General features: G+C 38.1%; 1 protein-coding gene across 1 annotated transcript in view; it reads left to right on the top strand.

Moving 5' to 3' along the window:
* Positions 1-23,118, top strand: part of fgfrl1a (fibroblast growth factor receptor like 1a) — a 116,440-nt gene extending 93,322 nt beyond the window's left edge. The window contains exons 4-7 of the mRNA XM_015345031.2: positions 14,956-15,045; positions 16,167-16,451; positions 18,305-18,658; positions 20,685-23,118. Coding sequence (XP_015200517.1) covers positions 14,956-15,045; positions 16,167-16,451; positions 18,305-18,658; positions 20,685-21,100 — 1,145 coding nt within the window. The 3' untranslated portion in view covers positions 21,101-23,118. The remainder of the gene's footprint in view (positions 1-14,955; positions 15,046-16,166; positions 16,452-18,304; positions 18,659-20,684) is intronic.
* Positions 23,119-23,425: the final 307 nt, after the last annotated feature.

Here is a 23,425-nt window from a genome sequence, read left to right as displayed (position 1 = left end):
AAAGGGCAAGTGCAGGCTGTGCTGCCAGCCTAAAGATCTCTCTGAGCTCTGGGTGCTTTGTTCCAACAGTGGAGAAATCTCGTGGTTCTGTAAGGTTGCGGGATACATTTTCCTGGTACGGTTTCCTGGCAAGGTGCACACAGGCCATACTGGCTCCATTTTTTGTCAACTACCTGTAGGCCTATTGTAATGAGTCAAAGGATTTTTGTAAGTGTCATTGTATACTGGCATCTCAAGACACACATTTCACACAGCTGCTGCAGTTAACATTAAGTTAATAAATTTGGGCAATTTGTGATCACGATTGCCAGCATTTGCAGCCGCCAGCTGTTACACATATGAAGTAAAATGTTACTTTGGATGTAACCTGATTGCCAGACAAATTAGAAAAAAAATGCACAGTGATGTATACACAGCATTAACAACAAAAGCTAGGACTGCAGGTGCCATTCCGAGTGAAATGTTACAGTCTACCGCTTGGCGGGATTTCATAGTGGTAAAGAGACATGGCTGGTGTAACCTGGGTTTTCTCAATGTGTAGGGGCGGCTGAGGATGGAACACACATACTAATCTTTTTATCTGTAAGTTTGTTACGATAGGAATCCCTTTATTCACTTGTAATACAAGTAGTTGGCAACCACCACAACAATTAAGTGAAAGTAAGTTTAAAATCTCAATTCTGTGTAAAAGAAGTTAGTGTCTAATAGACATATTAAGAATTTATGTAATCCTTAAAATCATACTACTTGTATACTAGTGTTACTGCTATAGAGAACTTTAAATGGCTGTCTTATTACTATTTAGCCATTTTCACCTTCCACGTGCAGTTGTGCCTAAATTTACATTCTGCAAAGTGGGGAAAGGTTGTGTAATTGGTGGCAACAATAAAAGGCAACACTAGTAGCTCAGCTCTTTTTGTCTATGCTGTAGAACTTAGGTATACTGAAAAAACAACACCTACACTAAGGATGTGTTTCACTAAATAACTGTAAACTGTTATTTATTTTCATTATTTAAAAAATAATTAAGGCATTCAACATTTATATAGCAACAAAATAATATTTGTCTTACCGTTAAGGGAGTCATCGTGTTGAGAAAACCTAACTGTGCAGGAATCTGAACTTTAAGTGGCTGATCCAAGACTCAATTCATTTTCACTGTGGGCAGCCACTGCTAATTGGGAACATGGGCTGAATCACCTAATTACATTCTTTATAAGGGGATATGACTGTTGCAAGAAAGTTTTACTTTGGCAGTGTGTACTGTCCCTTGTCTTGAGGGCTGCCTTAAAATGCAAACAGATGGATTAAATACAAGTGTTAGAAATGGTGCGATGATTTATCTTGAAAGATATGCTTGTATATACAGCTTACTGTATTAAATTAGAATTGCTCGATTTGATTTGGCTTCTTAGCAAAGTTTGATTCACACTTCTTAAGACCAAAACTCTGACATTAATTTCCTAAATGTAAAATGTGTGCTTTAGTCAGTACAATATCGAGTCATTCTCTAATCCTTACATTGAAGAAAAACCCTAAATTGCTATCATTATAGACTGAAGCCTTTTGGGATAGTAATTGTCTTGTAGAACAATAAGTGAGGATTTCACAGTGCAGGTTTTGAAGGTTTGTCATGTTAGCAGACTGTTTTACGGATGTTATGCTTCATTTGTGGGGAAAACTTTAAGCAGGAATAAAAAACAAATCCAAAGATGAGTGAGTCATCAAATCTGGGATCAGCCTTTTCCAATGATATCCCACTGTGTATTCCTCAGAAAGCAGCAATATCTGAATGTGTTGTGTTTTATGGCACCTTATTTTACCATACATCTATGAACAGAGAACTGTACCGAAGCACTGAAGGTGCTTCTTTTTTCAATATGCAGTTAGTTGTTAGGAAATATGCACTTAAATATGAGCCGGATATGTGCCATCTTCAGTTAATACCATCATAAATGCATACCGAAAAGAGTCCAAATGGGATGGAGCACTTTTGGAAGATTAAAATCCCAAAAGGAAGTTTTCTTCTGCTTTGTGCTATTTGTACCTACATACAGCTGAGAAACCTGCCCAAACTTAGAAACTGCTAAATACTGTACATGGGAGCATAGAAAGGTACAGTATGCGCTGGAAATTACAAGATGGTAGAGAAATAGGAAAGAAATAATGGCGATGGGCCTGATACATAGCAGGCAGAATCTGGAAATTCTGAACCACATTCTAAGACAACAGAGAAAACCAACAGGGAGAACTCATGGAATATGTGCAAATAAAATTATAACATTGATGTGATGTTGATACAAGAAGTCAAAAATGGGCATGTGTAGAAATCTTCTCATAGTAATAGATTCATAAAGGGCTGAGACCGATTCATCCAATTCAAATTCATCCATTGTTCTGAAATTGGGCTATACGGGGGGTAATTTCCGGGATAAATCCATGAATTCTATTCATGGAACAGGTTATGAATACAGAAATGAAAAATAGATATGGGTTACGAGCATAAGAAGGTTCAGAAAAAGGAGACCATTTGTCCCATCTAGCCCTTTTGGTAATTAGTAATTAATTGATCCAAATAGATCTTCAGTCGTCCAGGGTATCAGCTTTAACAGCACGGCTGGGTAGCTTGTTCCATACTCCCACTATGCTTTGGGTAAAGCTCTTGGTTCTAAACCTGCTCTTGGTTCTAAATGCACTTCCAAGCAGTTTCAACTACTGTCCTCAGGAAAAAACTGGGAGTAACACCGAGTTCTCAGTATTTGTATGACCCAGGCCTCCCAGATCAATTTTGCTTGGCACACTGCACTTTAGACTGCTACGCTAGTGCTGAAATTGTGGTTATTCAGATTTTACTTAGAGAAAACCCAGATGTAAAACGAGTGCATTACAAGTTAAAAAAGTCAGATGGAGAAATCTCAAATGCTGAGGTGTAAAAAGGTTTTTATTGTTGTAATGCCCTTTGTCTTAGCGTTTACTAAGAATATATTGCGTGAGTCTGCAATGCACCTGTCTAGAATTCCACTTGCGAAACAGATTCTTGATATCAGCAGAACCATTACATTTGTGTGGTCTATATATACACGTTGTGTTGCAGCGTCTCTGTGGACAGCAGGTTGGGCGGGTGGAGATGTTTCCCGGTATCCACAGAAGAAACCTAGAATCTTGCTCCTGTTATGGAGGCCTTGGCGTAACTCAAAAGAGTTAAATCTGCAACTGGATATAGGTTTCAAAGGGAATGATGAGTGGTCAGTATGTAAGATATTTTAATTCAGTAAAGCCCTGTCCTTTCCTTGATGTTTGCTAAAGTTACATTAAAACAGCTGTGCATCTGAACTGGTGATATGGAAGGAGACTAGCACAGAGCCAGGCGCCTGGTTTACTGATGGAGTTTTTTTTGTTGTTGTTGTATTTGCTGTTGTTTCTTTAAGCGATTTACTAGAGAATGTCTCAATGCCTTGAAAAAAGAAGCTTTGCAGTTTGTCACGCGGGAAAAGCTGCACGATAACCAGGTGTCGTAAACCAACCACATGTATAAAAGACATGCACAGTATCTTACAAAATCGGCTGAGGCAGATGTAGCAAGAAATGTTACGTAAAGAATGTAGAACTGGAAGGTGAGCAGGTGGGCATATTGCCTTCCCGAAAGAAACAGTCTTTATGTTTGCAGAATGCCTGTTGGATGATAATGAGAAGTTTGGTGTGACTAGCTAATAATAGTAAAGTATGTTCTGCCCTACACTTTTGGCTCGTGAGCTGAGATATGCGTGTCAATCCCAACTCTGCTTTCCCATAAAGTGGTAGGAATGAAGCCTGCCAGTTGAAGAATTTGACTTTTATCACCTGGAGCCAAAGCAGAGGTACTGTAGGAACATGTGTGTAATTTCTCCACCTGTTGTCTGCGTGTCCCCAAATAAGTGATGGAAACTCTTGCCTGCTTTCAAACAAGGAAGGAGAGCGCAATTTTAAAGAGGAGAAAAACAGTTAAAACAGTCACAAGAAAAGAGCCAAAGCATCGAGGAACAGCTTTTTTTCTTCTCTTTCATGCATTCCTTAGAACAGCTGACCTAGGTCTAAATCTGACGGAAAAGAAATAAAGGTGTATCAAGTGTCATAATCGAAAATCAGTGTGCAATTATGACTCATATGAGATACTGCTGTCCATAAACCATGAAAAAAGGAGAAGTTGTGAGATGAATAGCAGTTGCAGATGCTGAAAGTCCTTCAGCTCTGTGCCAGAAAAGCAATGCACAGACGTTAGCAAGAAATATCATATTTTTTGTGGAACCTTGGTAGATATAAGCAATGTTTGTGCAATGAATCTCATACTTTCAATTAGCATTAATTAGGAAACTCACAAATTAAATAAGGGAAAGACAAGGTATAAGTACTGTTAACTAACAAGTAATCATGAGATACGAAAACAAATTGTTATTTGCATTTCCAAGCTTGCTACGCATACTTAAAAGTTTTGGTGAGAGTATGCAGTACAGGACATGTACAGGGATGAAGAAAAGAACCTCTGGAGGAAACTTCAGCTTTGATGTCATTTTTCTGTAATAAAAGCATAACGATTCTACTGGAACATTCTACGTGGGTTTCGAACAAAGATTGAGATCAAAGGACAGTACTTATAGGGGACATTTCAGGGTGCTTTAACTGCTAGCTCTTTCCTTACTATATTTTTAAAATGTTTTGTCTCTGATGCACTGGTTTGTATGTATTATATTGTAATATGTATAATACATATAATATGGGTAGATGATATCGACATGTAAGGCATTAGGAATGACAGAAAAGATTAAAGTAATTTGAACAGCAAGAAAAGAACTATACTGTGTAACAGTTTTGGTCACATTGTAAAGAGCCTTCTTTTCATTGTGAAAGTTTTCACAGCTGGCTGTAATACAGAAAGGAGAAAATTAAAACCCCTTTGATGAAGAATACTGTATATTGGAACATAGAAAAACAAAATGTTCATTTTGGAATGTAACATTTTAAAACGCTGATGCTTAAAGCTGAGTGTGAAGGACAGTAATGCATTATTATCAGATTTGTTATTTTTTGTGATCCCTTTTCCTTTTATTCTTTTTCTATTTATTAGTTTTTACACTTTTTAGTTTTAGTTAGACTTATCTAATGGTGAACTTAAAGGAAGCCCTTGTTTAAAAATTGTGGTTTGAAAGCTGAAGTCCCTGTGAAGCACAAGAAAATAGTTCTAAGTTTGGTGTGTTAACAGATTCACTGAAAAGAGGAATGGTCCACTGTGGTGCAAAAGACGTTTAAACCACCTACTTGAACAACTCCCCTATTTCATTGGTCAAATTGTTCAAAGTGTTAAGAAATTGCGGATTTAAGTGTGACCTATATAACCTACTAGATTATAGCTCTCCAGGAACAGGATTGGTCAGTAGATTAATGCATAAGGATGGACTGTCAAACTCAGGTCCTGGAGTGCCTGGTGTCTTCTGGTTTTTGTTTCAAGACCAAAGTTGGTCTAATTATTTAGTTAACAGCCTATTATTAATGGTGTCAACTAAGCTTTTCTATTTTATTGTACATTATAAGGTGTTTTATGTGTAATTTTACTTTTACTAAAGTGCATTTGTTCAGTAATCAACTCTCAAAGACCTTGTGAAAAAAACATTTTATTTAATAAAATAATTATTTTCATTGCTCAATTGACTACTTAGGTGGGACCAAAAGGCTGAGTTTGACACCTTTGGCATAGGGCTTTTTAGTACAGGAGAATGGTTAGACATAATAAATACTTTTTTCAAAGAATTAATCTACAGTTCCAATCAGGCTTTTGTTGTGGGTAGAATGTATCTTTTGCAATAGAGATTGAGAATAGATTGGAGAAGTGTAAGTTGTGAATGCCTCTGTCAGCGTTGGAGATGCAAGGTTATAGAGTGCAACACCGTTAAACTTTTAGGTGCATTTGCTTGGTGTATTGTAGTCTTTTTACTCTGTGACACTGTTATGTTATGTTATGACATTTTCTGTAAAGACAGGTGCTTTTCAGAAGTTTCTTTTTCTTACTTTTGCAACACTGTGCAATTGTTTTTCTCCATCTCCCATTTATTGTGGTTTCAATGTGATCATGTTGAAAATGGCAACCTTCAAATTAAAAAACAAACTACTGACTGTTCTGTCATTATACCATTTGGGAAACAAGAGGCTAACTGACTGATTTATTAGTGATGTGACCTGAGACCAAATCCCTGTTATTTCTGCTTAATGGTGATTCACTGAGTAGTTTTAGTGTAATGCAATGGAAAACTTTACTGGCAGGCTTAACAGCCACAAAGCAAATTATTCTTAAACTCTGGATTGTTGTTAGCTAATTGTGTTTAGAGACAGTTAATTTTGAACAGTCAAGTGCCAGCGATGCAGACTCATGTACATTAGAGTCATGGGGTCTGGTCTCAGGCTTCCTGGTCAAACATCTGCCAGAGTGAGTTATTAGTTAAAAGCAATTTTAGCTCAGGTCACACTCTAAATAAAGTAATAGTTTTTAGGGTCTGTTGTTTTGATGTTTTCCTTAATGAAATCATAAACTATAGATTACAAAAACACAATCATACTGCTTTGCCAAACCTGTATGTGTAAGTCAAAATGGTAGGACATTACATTTACACACTGCAACAACACTTGCTGTACATAACACTTTTCTGGTCACTTTACACAAAGTGCTTTACAGGTAATGGGGACTCCCTTCCTCTTCACCAATGTGAAGCACCCGCCTGGATTTGAGAATTTGAATATGAAATTGTCATGTTCTTGTCAAGAAACTGGTCATTAGACAATTTGTGTGTCTGTGCTGATAATTCAAAGCAACTTATATAAATCATAGTTACTTTTTTAAAGACAATATTCTACCCATTTATAAACTAGGGAGTGCCGGGGCAATCTGGATAAAGTACCTTATTCAAGCTCACAGTAGCACTGTACCCCAGTGAGATTTCAGCCCACAACTCTCTGATGAGAACTACAGAGTCCTAACCACTACTCCACGCAGCCACCCACCATTAAACGTGAAACAAAAATAGAAATAAATTACAAGACCCAGAGCTTCCTTGAACAATTCTTGTGGGCTTTCCTGAAAGAAAAGTGTAAATGAACTGGAGAGTGTAAATTAATGGTAGTATCCCATGCTCAAGCTGCAGTTCAGCTTAGAAGGGCTTGCTGTGGTTCTGCTGGAATCTGAGAGTCTCGTAATTGCAATGTGTAGGTTGTAGTGCCTCCTAATGGAAAATTCTTTTTCAGTGTTACTGTGGTATTACTATACACATGTGCACAGTAAAAAACTGTGGAGTGTGGTTAAAACTGGAGAATTTACAATAAGTGCTTTATTCAATGACAGCAGTCAGCCCGGCACCAGACTAAATCTGTTGGAGGTCTGCGCAGTTACCTTTTGGTTTATTCTATGATAACCTTTTGTAAACAGAGTATTCCTACTGCTTTAATTGCAATAATAAACCTTTGCATATACAGGCGCCAGACCCAGCCTCTCTTATCTGGCTTTGAAGTGATGATGCTTGAAACATTTCAGTAGTTCAAAGCAATTAAACTGGCCTAACTGTTTGCACACTGTAGTCACAACCTGTTTTGAGGCAGGTTTTTTTGTTCAAGTGAGAAGGACAACACAGGTCCTTGTTTTACACCCAAAGGCACGGGCAAGAGGCAATTGCTTCAAAATATTTCTTCCTGCCTGCTGCTGATGAACTCGTACACCACTGCAAAACTATCATTTTTAGAAGAAAAAGACAGTTGCAACAGAGCACTGAAAGCTTTACAGGTGGCCATCATGTCACTAAAATTATGGCCAGTCTGTAGAGAAGGAATCATAAAAGTGTTTAAAAACCCCATTTCACAGTTTCACTTTGTAGTTATAAAACTGGAAATCTGTAATACTGTTAATACTCCAGGGATCTTAAGATACTGTAACAGTTCCTTTTAATAATATGTCTTAACTTAAACCTCTTTATTTGAAATCTGCAATGTTGCCCTGCAGTGTTAATGTGGTTAATTGTAAGTCGATGTGTACAATAAATAACAATAATTCTGGTCAGCAGTTTTTTTACTTTTAATAAAGCTAGCTGACAGTTTTACTGGTGTTTCACATTCAACTTTAAGAAGGAAGCACTAAGTAAAGGGATCATGCTTAATTAATAGGTTATGTAAAACATTTGGAGGCAAAGTGATTCTTCTTGGTCTTAAAGAAGGCTCTCCTTTTTTAAGACAATAGGTCTTTAATACCTATTTAATACCCTAAATGCCGTCATTGTTAAAGTATTTTCACTTTCTGATGAAGTTTATGTGAACAGCTTACATGCATGGGTGAATGAATTGGAGAAGAGAGTTTTTGCCTGGTTCTGTTCTTCAGTTCTTGTAATTCAGTTTATTTTTTTTCCTGATTTTGAGAGGATACATACACCGTACATAACTGTATAAATAAAACCCCTTTAACCCTTTTATGGATTGTTACAAGAAAAAGAAACATAGCACAGTTGACAAAATTGTATGTAACAATATCCATAAACATTGGATACATTTTCAAGGATTACAGGATTGCTAATTGCCTCCCATAATTTCTAAGGAAGTCTTTTAAAAGAGTCAGAAATCCTAGTTCATTGAGTGGCATGCAGTCCTAAAACAAACCAGAGATGATCGGTACTTTATAGTAGCAGCCAGGAATTAATAAGATGGTAGTCTTTTTAAAACTGAAGGACACATGCACAAAAAGACAAAAATCTCTCCTCACGGGTTTATTTTTTCCCAGTCGGCAAATGTCAGCCTAATTTGCAGCAGTGATTTCTCTGTAGTTGATGGCATTCCATGCTGCTGGACAGTTTGGAGTGTGAGATTTCTTTTCATGCTCTGAAGAATGCGAACATGAGCCAGCACCCAGATGGATGCACGCATGGCCTTTATCTGTAACAGGGCAGCAAATGTGCTACGGTTGTAATATTAGATTTCATTGCAGGTTGCTGGAAGCAGAACGAGAACTGAATTAAAAATCGTGGGTGTTGTTTGCTGCATTAAACTGTTACGTTTGTAGAAAGAAGTGTATTGCTGATGTTGCTGGTATGGATGGGTTTTCTGAAGTGTTTCCTAGCCTGTTGGTTTTCAATAATTGTTTTTGAGGATGACCTTTGTTTTATTGTAAACCTTTTGTCCTCTGTTTATGGCACTTGCTTCTTTATAAAATGTGGTCGGAGGTGCAAGGAGTCCTGTCTTCTTTTTTCAAGTGAAATGAAGAGCTCCCTGTTAAACAGAGGTGTACAGGGTGTAGGAGAAGGGCCTGCTCCTGGACTGTGGGGGAGCTTGGTCATTTTAGCGGGAATGTTTAATACGCCTGGCAGAACAGCTGGCACAGAGCAATGAATGGGGCCAGTAATCTCGCTGTGGTTTCTTGTTGTGGTTACAGCCGAAACATCTCCACCACAAATGTCTGCGTCTCTCATTCTCTTTTTTTCTGAGCACAACCACACACAAACACTATATGCTTTATTCAGCTTCATGCCAGCAGTAACCTCTTTCATTTTTGTTAAGGGACTTGCTGCATGCTTGAGATGGAACGGGATGATAAACTGAAGTCCTAAAGTGCTGCAAGTTTAATAAGGCAGATATTAAGGAAATGATCTCCATTCCTTGTCAATCTTTCTTGTTTTTACAGCATTAACCCACAGTAGCACACCTAAGGTGTGCTAATGTGTGGGGTTTTCTGAGTGGTTTAGCTTCATTTAACATATTACAGCAGACAGAAGGAAAATAATAAAATGTAATAAACACATTTAATATAGCAGTAATGTTCTCAGAGTAGTAAAAGACCACAATGTAAATCTAAACATCCTATTGTGTAAAGTTGTATTTATTACAATATCTGAATATCTTCAGCGCGAGTGGAGTTACATCTGTAACTTAAAATATATATAAAATCTTCAAGCATTAAATCTTCAATATGGAAACAGCCAGATCATTTGATTTTTTACTGTAATTTGCTTTACAAATGTGCTGATTTCTCCCTTGTGTCGTTGAGTGGTGCTTTGGATTCTACTGCAGGATGATTCTGTTGCACTTGCTTAGGCCTTACTAAATAACATTACTCTGCTTATCATGGTGCCCTTCCAGTCTCCTCCAGTGTCCATCTGCTGGGTTTCCGTACACTTAATGCTCCAGCGAAGCACAGATCAGGAGCTGCCCTAATGATGCATGCTGATCACATCATCCCTCTTGGGCTTTGAAGTGCTCATGGGTCTGAGGCTTTAGGGTCAAAGGTCACCGTGTTTATTTATGCAAAGCTGGATCATCTAAAACAGGCTTTTCAAGGCCTTGCAGACTTCAAAGATCGCAAAGCTGGCTGTGCCACGCCAAAGCAGGCACTGGTGCTTTTTATTACGCCAACTGAAAGCACGCTCTTCACTGCAGAAATGGAGAGACCTGTATTGTTTTATTTTCTCATTCAGTTTGGGAAGGTGTTAATTGATGGAGTCTGAGCAGAGTTCTATTACTTATGCAAACAAGCGGTAAATATATTTGCTTATATCTGCAGCGTTGGCAGTCCCTCAGTTTTCACTGTTTAGCTCGTTTCCTTTGATAAAGGACCTGGGAGCCACAGTGGTGAAAAGATTCCAAAGCAGCAGTGAGATAAGAATCAGATTCCAAAACTCCCAGAAAGTCAAGGCTTCGACAGTTCTTTCTAGAAAGAAAAGCCCAGTTTGTGACACACCGTAGCAAGACTGAGCCATGAATCAAGGTAATGGCTCGCATGGTGTGGAACACAAATGGCATATTTTAACTCTGTTATGTCATCCTTCTCTGTTTTGCCTTATTTTCCCCATTTGTCTGATACCATATAGAAAATACAAGTCAATGAATTCTGTATTACACTGACTTGGACTAAATCAAATTTCTGTTGTTTTTTTTTACATTGAACATGCAGTTATGTAAAAATTAGTCCATGAGTACATCTTATTTAATTGGCATGTAAGATACCAAAAACACTATTAAAAATAAACTGCTCTGAGTAGATTTTCTGAGGTGTGGGGATAGAAAAACGGTATAAAGGGAACGAAAGAAGGAGTGTGTTCACTTTATCAAACATGCCTTTTGCCTTGTAATAGAATCTTCTCCCTGTCCTTCAGAGCAGAATCTTTTAATGTCACTCATAGAGATCGCTAGTATGCAGAAAATGTTTTTGTGGTGGCAGACCTGGAGGGCTGTTGGAGAAAGTAAAAAATATACTTAAATTGAGAAAGCAGTACCTAAATAATGGCAGAACAAACAAATTATTAATAATTCTTTGACGTATACTTTCAAATCTTAAAAATACTGTTTTTACAAGAAATCCCCAAAAAGTTCAACGGTCATACCAGCTCAGGATACCAAGATGACAATGTTTGCTAATCTACTAGAGGAACAAGGTTCCTGGTTGCAGCATGTATTCTTTTTGCTACTTTTTAATTGTTCCCATCACATTTATTTGTCCAAGATAATTGTGTATTTGTGTGTAATATACAGACATCTGTTTAATTCTACGTTCTTTTTGCTCCAAGTACTACCTGGTTATCATCTCTGTGTGCACTCTAAAGTTTCCTGAAAATCAAAGAAAAAAAAAAGTCAAATGAAATCTTTGCATTCTTAATGAGAAAATGGATTTTCAGGAAAATGCACCATGCACTCTGATTTTTTTCCAATGGAGATGTCTTTTGAGTAATTCTGTAGACAAGTCCCTGAAGCATAAAACAGCAAAAGACTCTTGTTCTTATATTGCTGCGTTCTGTCAAGGAAAGCAGGTCTGAGAACTGAAATGCTAAGATAAACGTGGATTTATATTTTTGTAAATTGTAAAATCAAGTTAGTTAACTCAAAATTCAATTGACCAACTGAAAAAACAGATGCTATATTTATGACACTGACTGTACGTATGTTGCAGAGGCGATTAATCTGTCATGCCTTCTCTAGAAACCATTCCTCCATGCTGTTATAGTTACTAATGTAATAATGTCCCTTTGGTAAGTATGGCTCATACTTCTACAGCTGTTGTAACTTGCCGTGACATGACTGGATAGTGTCACAGAACAAAGGCGGTAAGGGTTTCCATATCTCATGGTCTCTGTGCTATTGTGTATCAAAATGCTTTTTATTCATAAATGGGGTAACAGCTGCAGTTACAGTAACATCATAAGTGCTGCAGTGGAAAAAATTTCAGTGGTAAGATAACATTATTTTTGAGAAGAACATCCCAACTTTTTAGTTTAAACCCATATTGCAACAGTATTTTTAAGATTTGAAAGTATACGTCAAAGAATTATTAATAATTTGTTTGTTCTGCCAGCAGTGTAATGGAGTATCTAAAACACAAAAAAAAGAATACATTTGAAAGAGAAACTGATGGGATCTGAGTTAATTTACCTTACGTCTCTCTGTGGCTAGGGGTCTGAAAAAATGATAAACCATAGGTCCTCATTCTCTTGAGCACTGATGATAAATTGAGTGCATACCTTTGAAAACTCCTTAATGGAAAAAATGAAAGGGGCCACCGTGCTGTACGAATCATATTTCTTAAGGAAACAGCCATACTTTTACAGCCATCCGTGCTATAAACAGTAGGCTTAAAAGAAAATATATATGGAAAGGTTACACAAACAGTGTTGTAATGGAGAGGTTCTTTGAAATTCATAGTCAAATAACTGAAAGAGTGGCTTAGCTGCTTTATTTCACAGGAGTTTTATGAAATGTGTGAAAACTGGCCTGGTACTGGGTCTTATTCCTCTTTAAAAAAAGACTTCCCTGATAAAAGCTGCAGTCTGGAGTATGTTTTGTTTAACAAACTTAACTACCTACATCTGGTGGTTTATTTTGTTCTTACTACACCCGGAGTAGTAATATTTTCAGTGTTTGTGAGTGGTTGGAAGGTGAATAATGCATGAAAAGAAAAAAAGAATGAATGAATGAGTATCACATAGACCAGAGCAAATAGGAAGATGAATAAAGAGGAAGGAGAAAGAAATGAACCAGTGGAAGAGAAGGCAGTGTTTTATGGAACGGCTATTGTGAGTCTCTTTTTTTTAAATAATGAAAGAACCAGCACAGTGGTCTCCTTTCCTCTACTGCTTGGTGCTTGATAGCTTCTGGTAAGCCGCCCATTCTCCGTCAATAACTGACCAGGTTCAAGCTGGATAAAATGCAAAGCTGCGTATAGTGGAGATCAAAAAGATTGCAAGCACTTCGGACGGCTTCAAAGGCCTGGCTAGGAATCAGGTGGCTCTGAAAATGCCAGTCATTCAGTGTATGTGTGAGCAGAGCTAACTTAGTGTAACTTGAGGAAAACAGCATAGAGTTTCTACTCTGTAAGCAGGAGCTTTTTATGTGCCATTTGGCACCAAATGTTAATTTGTTTCAGACACCTTTGTGATGTTAATATATGAACATGTTCACAGCTTTTTAAGAACAAGCCAGCCCCAAGATGTGACTAATCTTTTTTGACTCCTACATTCTTTTTTTTTATAGTGCTGCTAGGGAGACCACAAATATATAGAATCTGTCAGCATCATAGGAGTTCTGTTTTTTTGTGTGCCTTTTTCTTTTTAGCTATTAAAAATGAAAGTTTGATTCTGTGGCATTTTATGGAAAAAATGAGCCAATCACAAAAGCTATGTTTTATTCCTCTGATTGGGGTTTAATATACATTCTGTGATTGCTCTGTTCAAGTAAAAAGATTAAGCTTAAAACTGAGTTCTGAACAATAATTAGTAAACACTTTACCTGACATTCAAAGATTGAGAAGATTTCTGTTATTTGTGAAAAAAGGATGTATTTTGAAATTTGGTAAGATGTTTGGTAAGAACTACAACCATCTCTTATTTGTTATTTCAAATAAAAAATACTTCAAAGTAGCATCGGTAAAATAAATTGATTCTCGTGGTTAATGTTTTTTACCAAACTGGTTTTTGATAGGTCTAGGTAATTTTTTTTAGTAATTTAGTCTGTAAAATTACATAATTACCTTATTTTTCAGGATCTGGTCTTTGAGATTTTATATTTATTATTGTTCCTGTTTTACAATGTCTTTAATCTTGAAACCTTAAAGTTCACAGACATGTTTATTTTTTTTTATTACCAATGCCAAAAATAGCAAAAGGTACTGCTGAAACCTCCAAAACGTCAGCAGGAACAATGTGATGTGCAGTCTGCAGGATATTGTGATAAATTCTTCAGTGGCCACTATGTCTTAGCAATTGCTCACTTTCTGTGAACTTGTGGTTGGTTCGTATTTTCTCATGAAATGAAAATAATTATGAGGCAAAAAGTGTTATCAGTGATCACCAGACAGTTTTTCATGATGTATGCAGAGTAATCATTAGATAATCATAATAACATTTTTTTGTTCAGTATTCCTTTTGTTGAAACCTCTGAGAATGCAATACATCTTGATAACTTTAAAAAAGCATGTACTGTACTGTAGTTGGTGTATTTGGCATGAAATTGGCTTGTAATTCTTGCTGTATCAGATCCTGATTTGGAACAGAACTGGAAACCATAACACTGCCTGTTATAACATTTTTCTGTACAAGACTGTATGTGTTCTGGCATTCATAGGCTAAAGGAAGACCCTTTGTTTGGCTTTGTAGGCATTACATTGGTTTAAACTAATATATCTTGGTTTTAGTCCCGTTCCAGATCAAGAACTGATAATGCAAGAATTACAAGTCTATTTGAGCAAATTCACTGGCACGTGGTGTTTAGCATAAGGTTTCGAACTTTGTATGTTGTCTCTTTATACACTTCTTAACAGTCCATTTCTCTTCTAAATATAATAAATCTATGCTCTGCTGCTAAATGCTGTGAAAAACCCTCAAAAGGAATTAGTTCCAGATTTCAGACTCCCCAAGATCTGACAATGACGTGCCTGTTCTGATTGAACTAATGAGCTCTTCCGGATCTCTGCAGATGACTCAAGCACAGGAAAGGATGGTCCGGTGCTACCAGAAGGGGGTGGCACACAGTATACAAATGAGGACATGTCAGGAAAACAATGGGGTAAGGCAGAAGAATGCTGGACTTTGATGTTTGTGGGTTGTGACTAACAATATGCAGAGGCAAAGAAAAGGAGACCGGGAATGTTCATACCTTATTCTGGGGCTAGAAAGGCCTTGATCCCGCTGGTTACACCAGGCTACGATGGCCCAGTGGATCCCATATGACACTGATTAGAAATGTCTTTATATTGCATCTGACCTGAAGAGGCCAGCATCAGCTTTAATACAGTATCCTGTGAGCCAAATTCTAAATGTCAGAGTCTTGGTCTCAAAAAGAAATGTGATATTCTGAGTAAAATATTCGACTGTTCTGATGCCCTTTAAGCTCTGGTAGTCCTGAACACATTTCGTTTTGAGCTACAACATGTGATTCTTGGACCGACTTGGTTAAAAGTAATGTTAGGTCTGACATTAGCCTGGGTTTTGAAATGTGTGTTATATAATTACATATGTAAAATTTCAGGATTTATAGATCTATGTCATTTTCATTTTAATGTAAAGGAATCAAATTTATTTACATTTTCTAGATCTTCCAGGCATATACTGTTATTTACATTTAAAAATATATTTCCATGCATTGTACACAATTTTATTGGTATCACCTCCAAACATCTGAAGAGTAAAGTCTTTTCTTTTTCTGCAAATTTATATTCTTGCTTGTTATGAGATAGAGAACTTACAGTATGTGATATAACATGTGGTTAAAATGTCACCATGAAACTGTATAACAGCATTCTTCCAGTGACCAGTGTTCAGAAGCTGAATAAAAGTGCAGATCAAGTAGTTGTCCAAGAGTAAAGGAAGGCATGATAACAGAAGTCAATAAGATGCTAGTACAGTAGCAAGGTTCAGAAGTGATGACTGTATTCAACTGAGAATTTGTTTTTTATTGTGAACTTGAAATCACTTAACTGTTATCATGACATTCAGCAAGACTCACTTGAATACATGCGCAAGTTGTCAGAGACTGACTGTGGTACATCTCAGAGAGTGTCAATCTCTATCAGGGCAGTGATTAAGGCGGAAAATGTCAAGGTGGTTGTATTTGTTTAGAAAACGTGTCTCCGTAATGTATTGCACAGTCACGAGTGTTGGTACGAAGCTCCCCTCTTGACCTTGCAGTGAGGCCCAGGTTCACTCAGCCTGCCAAGATGCGGAAGAGGGTGATCGCCCGTCCGGTGGGCAGCTCCGTTCGGCTGAAGTGCGCCGCAAGTGGGAACCCCCGACCTGACATCGCCTGGCTGAAGGACAGCAAGCCACTGACCCCCCAGGAGGTGGGGGAAGGACGCAAGAAAAAGTGGACTCTGAGCCTCAAGAACCTCGCCCCTGAGCACAGCGGGAAATACACCTGCCGCGTCTTCAACCGGGCCGGAGAAATCAACGCCACCTACAAGGTGGAAGTTATCCGTAAGTGCTGAAACGTGGTTTGATTTCGCCACCAAGGAGTTTCAAAATTCAATTTTTGTGTCAGATAATTAATGGTGCACGGTGCTCTTGTGCCTGCTATAAATCTCCTCACTCATTTCCCTTAGCTCCTCCTCAGCAAATTATGACTTTTGCCGCCAAGGACATCTGCTTTCTAATGTGCAGTTCAAGCAACCGGGCAGAATAAATTTGAAAACCTCTTGGCATGACCATTCACAGAGAAACAGTAGTCCCATATCTTGTATCATGATGGCCTAAATTGGTGTTATGCAAATAGTAACAAAGAAGGAATCTATGGATGAATTAAATATTTTGAATTAAATTTGAATGAATTGTGAAATTGGTCACACAGTTTAAAATGCTTACATATACGTCGGCAACGTGATCTGCTGTAGTGCATTCCTGAGGAGACAGTCAGCTTTTGAAGAAAATGACACATGTGTGCTTTTTCTAATACGACACCAGACTGATAACATCTGAGTTTGCGTTCTAATCCTTGTCACAGTTCCTGAGCTTCAGTTTTCAGATAAAGTCTTAAGAAAATTGGCAATTCTGTATGTAATGGAGAAAGATGAGTGAGGTGATTTAAAACTTTATATAAGAACCATATTGGGGAGGTGGGGTTAGGGGTTTCATTGTGAAAAGTGCTCCAACCTGCTGGACATCTGGTCTCTATTAGACTACAGCTGTGTGTGGACTCTGAAAAACATATGTTTATACTAAAACCAGAAGCAGAGAGGGTGGAAATGAATCAAACATCATCCTCGTGTCAGATGTGGCATTTTCTCCTCTATCAAAAACATACGTGGCTGGGAACAAAATAGTTTCTGTTTCAGAAAATGAGATGTCATCTCTCGTAGCTCTCTGAATCCGAATTTGCCTATTACAAGTGTTTCAGGATAAGAGAAGGATCCATCATATGAGACTCCACCTAAATTTGATCTTGACAGTGATGTTCTGATCCTGTGGTGATTTAACAGAAGGATTTCTAATCTTGTCGGAATTAAACAGTGGTTTCCAGATTACAACTTCTGCTTTGTAGGGGATCAACTTTAATTCTCTGAAATGTAGAGAAACCAAAACTGGATTTTCTCCATACCACAAGAACTGCTACCCAGTTTCAGATAGCTCTATATATATACTGAGAGGCATTAAAACTGCAGCAAATGTGTATTGGAACCAGTAGAATTTCATCTATTTTTAATGGCTCTCAGCATGGTAGCATTTTCCAACAGTTTGCATGATAATGTGTTAATGTTTCAGGCAAGGTAAAATTTTCTGGGCAATGTTTTAAACTACATGTGGCATAAATGACAACATTTATGAAAAGCAACTGTTGATTCACTATTTCCAAGGTAAATCATTGCTTAACTAACAAAGGATGCTTTATGCCATGTATGCTATACAGTCTATTATGTAATTGATTTGTTTCATGTCTGCATGCCTAGACTGTGTTTTTATATGGGGTGGATTGGAGGCACATGTTCGTTTTCAGTAATGCCACTAATCTAGCAAAATCTTCCTGTTGGGTGCATTTGTAAACAAGTTACCACTTTCCAAAAATTACGGTGGAGTGACTCCTTTACTTAATTAATACTGCCCGTGTCCAGCATATTCATGTGTAATACAGGGTGAACAAATAAGGAATTTCCAAATTATTTCTCACAGAGAGGTAGTTCTTAGGGAGAAAGTACTAAACCATAATAATATATTCTTCTCGGCCGGACTTCTGTCTGTTACATAGATTGAGTGGATCAGACCTGAATTTGTCATTGGATATGACAGACATTAACATTAACAACAGATTGTAAAAAGTCTTTTCTTTCCTGCAATAGAGCGGACAAAATCCAAGCCTATCTTGACGGGCACTCATCCCGTCAACACCACAGTAGACTACGGCGGGACGACCTCTTTCCAGTGCAAGGTGCGAAGCGACGTCAAGCCGGTCATCCAGTGGCTGAAGCGCGTGGAATACGGCAATGAGAACAAGTACAACTCCACCATCGACGTCGGGGAGCACAAGTTTGTGGTGCTGCCCACAGGGGAGGTGTGGTCCCGCCCGGATGGCTCCTATCTCAACAAGTTGCTCATCACACGGGCCAAGGAGGAGGATGCTGGCATGTACATCTGCCTGGGAGCGAACACCATGGGCTACAGCTTCCGCAGCGCCTTCCTGACCGTCCTGCCTGGTACGAGCCCCTTCGTCTCTTCATCTTTCGGTTTGCAGCCATACTGCATCGTTTGCTTAACCAGATTTGTGGCTTTAAACCTAAAAGGCTAGTTTGGGATTTTTTGAACCCAAAGCATTGTGGAACACACTACCCAGCCATGTTTTAGTAGCTCGAACCCAAACTACCAAGGCAGGCTGGTAACCCTTTTGTAACCCTTCTTGTCTTCTCATGTTTTCCTTTTAATGCTCAAATTGAAATTTAAAGGGTGTGCATTAGAAAAAGAAAATAAATATTTGCAGCTGTGGAGAAGTAGGAATTTGCACAGTACAGCGTACAATGCTGCTTCTTAGGGCACCTTGTCGCCTTTCAGGCCCCTTATAAGAGGACGTCACTGGGTCTTGAGTCTAAACACACCCTGCTTTTTAGTATTTTAATACCATGGTTCCCTCATCAGCTATGGTAAAAGACCACTCACATACTGGGGATGGAGTGCCATCATCCAAAAAATGTCCAATCGAGGACGGGATTGGAGGTTATAGACTAGGTCCCAGTGAAGAGAAGCCCACCTTTGTAAAATAAGAAGCCCTCCTGTTTTAAGCTTGTCTTAACTCTTAAATGTGGGAGGTTAAACCTGTATAATACCCTCTCTAATCCTGCTCTTTCTGGCCTGGCAACATTCGTGGTCCAGCATGATCAACTATCATTTAACCCTAAATCTGGATTCTGTGTGAGTCTTGTGTGGCCAAAGAGAAAGGTGAAAGTGTTGTGGAAACCGGAAAAGGGCCAAGCAGTACATGAGTTTGAATTTTCCAGTGTGGCTTACGTACACTACATATAAGAACATAAGAAAGGATGTAGGCAAGTGGAGTTGTTGGTTTGAAGAAGCAGAAGAATCAGATCATTAAGCCTTGTGCTGACAGCAATACTGAAAAGAAGCCGGTGGTTTTCATAATGAATGTTCTTAAGACACTGAAGGAAGGGAAAAGTAGATATTTACTGTACAGTATACAGAAAGTGTGTGTATACATTTTGCGAAGTTCAGCAGAATGAAGATGTTAGCATTTCTGGCAAGATGATAATTTTTAATATTATGCTCATTTCCTTGTGCACATACAGTAAAATCATGAAAAAAACACAAACGTAGTGTTATCAGGACAGCTGTTAAGCCTTTGTTTGGAGTGGGCTTGTGTAGGTTACTTTGAGAAGCACATGATTATTAAGCAGCATTGCAAACACAGTTCTGTTTATTCGTCTTGATAAAATATAAAGTGACCCAGTCACTTCAGAATTGACCTCCCTTAATTCAACCAATTCAATGGTTTGAAACCAGTCAGGTTAAGGGAGGTCTGTCCACTTACATAAGCACAGATGTATGAGAATTTCATGGTTTTGCTTATTTCATAGTTTTGAGTGTTTCATACTCAGAAAGAAAAACGTGTTGGGAGAAGTCTGATGTAGCAAAAATGCAGGAATAATAATGATAGATATTAACATAGATATTACCTGAAAATGATATATTTTGAAAATATTTTAAATTACTGTGTCTATTATACAGTTGACCATTTTCCTTTATGTGCTTCTATTTCTGATTCTTTAAACATTGTTATAGGTTACAGTTTGATGTTTGTGCTTCAACAGGGGTGTTCACATTTATTTGATTATGAGCAGATCAGTGTAACTGCACTGTGCTTCCTGACATCTACATACTAATCTCAAGGGGCCAATAGCTGTGAAGACAAGAGATGTCTTCTGAAAAGCCTGTCTTGTATGCATTAAATGTTAGCCTGCAAAAAAACTGTGCTTTGCCTTCTGACAAACAAGACATGACTTTGCATTGCAACTGTTACACTTTGCAGTCACATTACCCTTTTGTGATTAATGCAACAGGATATAAAATTTGTCTTTTACAGACCTTGGCATGACATTGTAATGAAATATGACACAGTGGGCTAGAGCTTTCTTCAGTCTGCTTTCCATTATTTTTCTTTTTTTTTAATCCCTAACTTTTCTTTCTGCTTTCTTCCCATGTGCTGCTGCTCCGCAGACCCCAAGCCGCCCAGCACGCCAGTGCTAACCCCCCCATCCAGCAGTCTGCCCTGGCCGGTCATCATCGGCATTCCGGCCGGCGCGGTGTTCATCTTTGGCACGATCCTCCTTTGGCTCTGCCAGACGAAGAAGCACTGCTCCTCCCCAGTGGCGACGGCCGCCAGCGCCCAGGCCGCCCATCGCCAGCCCCCCAGGGAGAGGACCTGTGTCCCTCAAGTCCCAGACAAAGACTGCGGGAATTACGAGGAGTATTTAGCCCAGCAGCAGCATTTGCTAGCCCAAGGGGGACCTGCCTTGGCGTCAGCCATGGCTCCGAAAATGTATCCAAAGATCTACACGGACATCCACACACACACCCACTCGCACGTGGATGGGAAGATACACCAGCACCAGCACATTCACTATCAGTGTTAGCTGCGAAAGGAGTTCCTAAGGGAAGCGACCACAGCAACGGAGTGTGACTGCATGCGCCCTCACACATCCTGACATTTTTTCAGTGTGGTACCTCAGCCTAGAGAACCGTTCACTGCCAGCCACCAGTGGGCCTCAAACTGGATTTAAAAAATAATGAGAAATATATTAGAGACAACGTGAATACGTTTTGTTCAGTGAGTTGGGAGAAACAATGAAGGAAGACAGGTCTTGGGGTTGGGGTGGGGTGGGTTGGGGAGCAAGACGGAATTTGTTGTTATTGTCTTGGTTAATCAGAGGGGCAAACAAAAATAAAAGTTCATGTGACTGAAATCAGCAAACGTACTCTGTTAGCTTTGCCTTGATAGGATCTTTTTTTTTCCACAACAGGAGTAGCTCAGTCTCTATCGGCTTTTTTGGCATTAACATTTCTTTGGCTCTGGGCCGATCGCAACACAACAAGAATGTGCCAAGAGGAAACTCTTAACAAGCAAGTTTTATGTCAAAAGCAAGAAAATGTCAGCAAGGTTTACCGATGGAAAAAAGTGTTTTTGTGCGTAATATATATGCAGAAATGTTTTACTTTAAAAATGTAAGTATATACACACATCAGAAATATTAAAGGGTCATTTGGGGTATATACTGTAATTCCCTAAGAATGCAGTGATGATACTGTGATAAGGATGCAGTAACTTGGTGTGCACCACGTTAAAATTTATCTGTAAGTAATGCACTTGCCGTAATTTATTTAGTAACTCTGTGTGCTGAAGAGAACAGGGTGTGGGAGGTTGTCACTTGATGGAAATAAGATCTCTCTTTATAAAAAAAACAAAAGAGAGACAACAACTTGAAGTAACAGGGCATTAATCATGCCAGAAAGAAAAGGCTTGTGCCGTTCTGCAATATAAAGAGTGATTCAGTGACCATATCGTGGATTGATAAATGTTCTAATGCTTGTATGGGCCATAGTAGTAGTGCTCTTTTGTCCATAGTAGGAAGGTTTTGTATTTCTTATATTTTTGGCACACAGTTACTCGGGCTCACTTGATATCCTTGATTTCCCAGTGCTGTTGACAATATTTAATTTCCGAATAAAATCTAACATAAAGGCTTATTTTATTTCTTCATACTCAGGTGGCCCTTTTTTTTTATTCTTTTGTTTTGCTTTTTTGATGTGTGTGTATATCTAAATCCCTGACCACTATTAATGCCAATAAGGAACTGCTTAATTTATTTGCCATTGACTGCTGAGTATCCATGCCCTTTCAGGTTATAGATACACACAAATGGCACAATTAAAAAAAATAATAACAGAATGCCATTGCTAGACACCAAATGCCTCCACTTTCAATGGTTTGAGGCCTTCCCGTGAAGAAGGAGTACAGAAGACTGAATGTGAGGAATGGTGATTTTATTGTATCATCCAATGAGCAAACCCTACAGCTGTGTTGATATTGGAATAAAATGCTACTTATCAATGCCAAATTGACTGCCGATTAAATATCAGCTAGTTCCAGATATGAACTAATTCTGAGTAAAATTCTAAAAATGTTCCTCACAATCACATTTTACTGACTTGAGGAAGGAAAGGACCATTATAGTGCCTGTGTGGACTAGAGTAAAATTTAACCACAAAATATAAAGCTTTAGTAATTCTATATAGATTTTAAACAGAAGTCATGTATATTTAATTTATTTTGTTAAGCAAGATATAATGTATAATGTGTTCATCAAACCTGGCATTTCTATACATATTTTGATCCAAAATATAAGCAATTGATGCCATTTTCCTCTAGTTGCCATGTAAGCTATGTAGCATATAATGAATACTTTGTTGTCATGTTGTCAAGTCATATATTTGTATGCGCTGTTTGAAAAATACCGAAATTGTAATTATTAATATCTTTGTATTGACAATCCTGTACAGTCTGCCCTCTTTGTTGGAATTGTTATCAAAAAGTTTATTCATTTGGAGACATTTTAATCATTTTATCACTGTTATTAAAAAAAGCAGAAAAGACTCCAGTTTTATTTCTTCATGCTTTTAAAAAACAATTTCTAGCCTTCTGTCATGTTGTAATGTTTTTATAATTGCGATATACACTATAAAAAAACAGCATTCTCTTACTAAACAGGTAAGACCCTGTTCCCAGAAAACAGACTGATCTATGCCACAAGCAGGCTTTTAATATTAAAGTAGAGAGGAAGACTGAATTTTAGTCAAATTTGATCAATAAACAAAATAGTGTCAAAAAACTACAGGCCTACAACATTACTAAATACGAGTAAGTTTTTCAAAGACTACAATGGCTTTCAGCTTGATTTTAC

Source organism: Lepisosteus oculatus, chromosome 1 (assembly GCF_040954835.1).
Source record: "Lepisosteus oculatus isolate fLepOcu1 chromosome 1, fLepOcu1.hap2, whole genome shotgun sequence".
NCBI classification, from domain to species: domain Eukaryota; kingdom Metazoa; phylum Chordata; class Actinopteri; order Semionotiformes; family Lepisosteidae; genus Lepisosteus; species Lepisosteus oculatus.
Note: the sequence above shows the minus strand (reverse complement) of the source record. Positions and strands in the feature narration are given on the sequence as shown.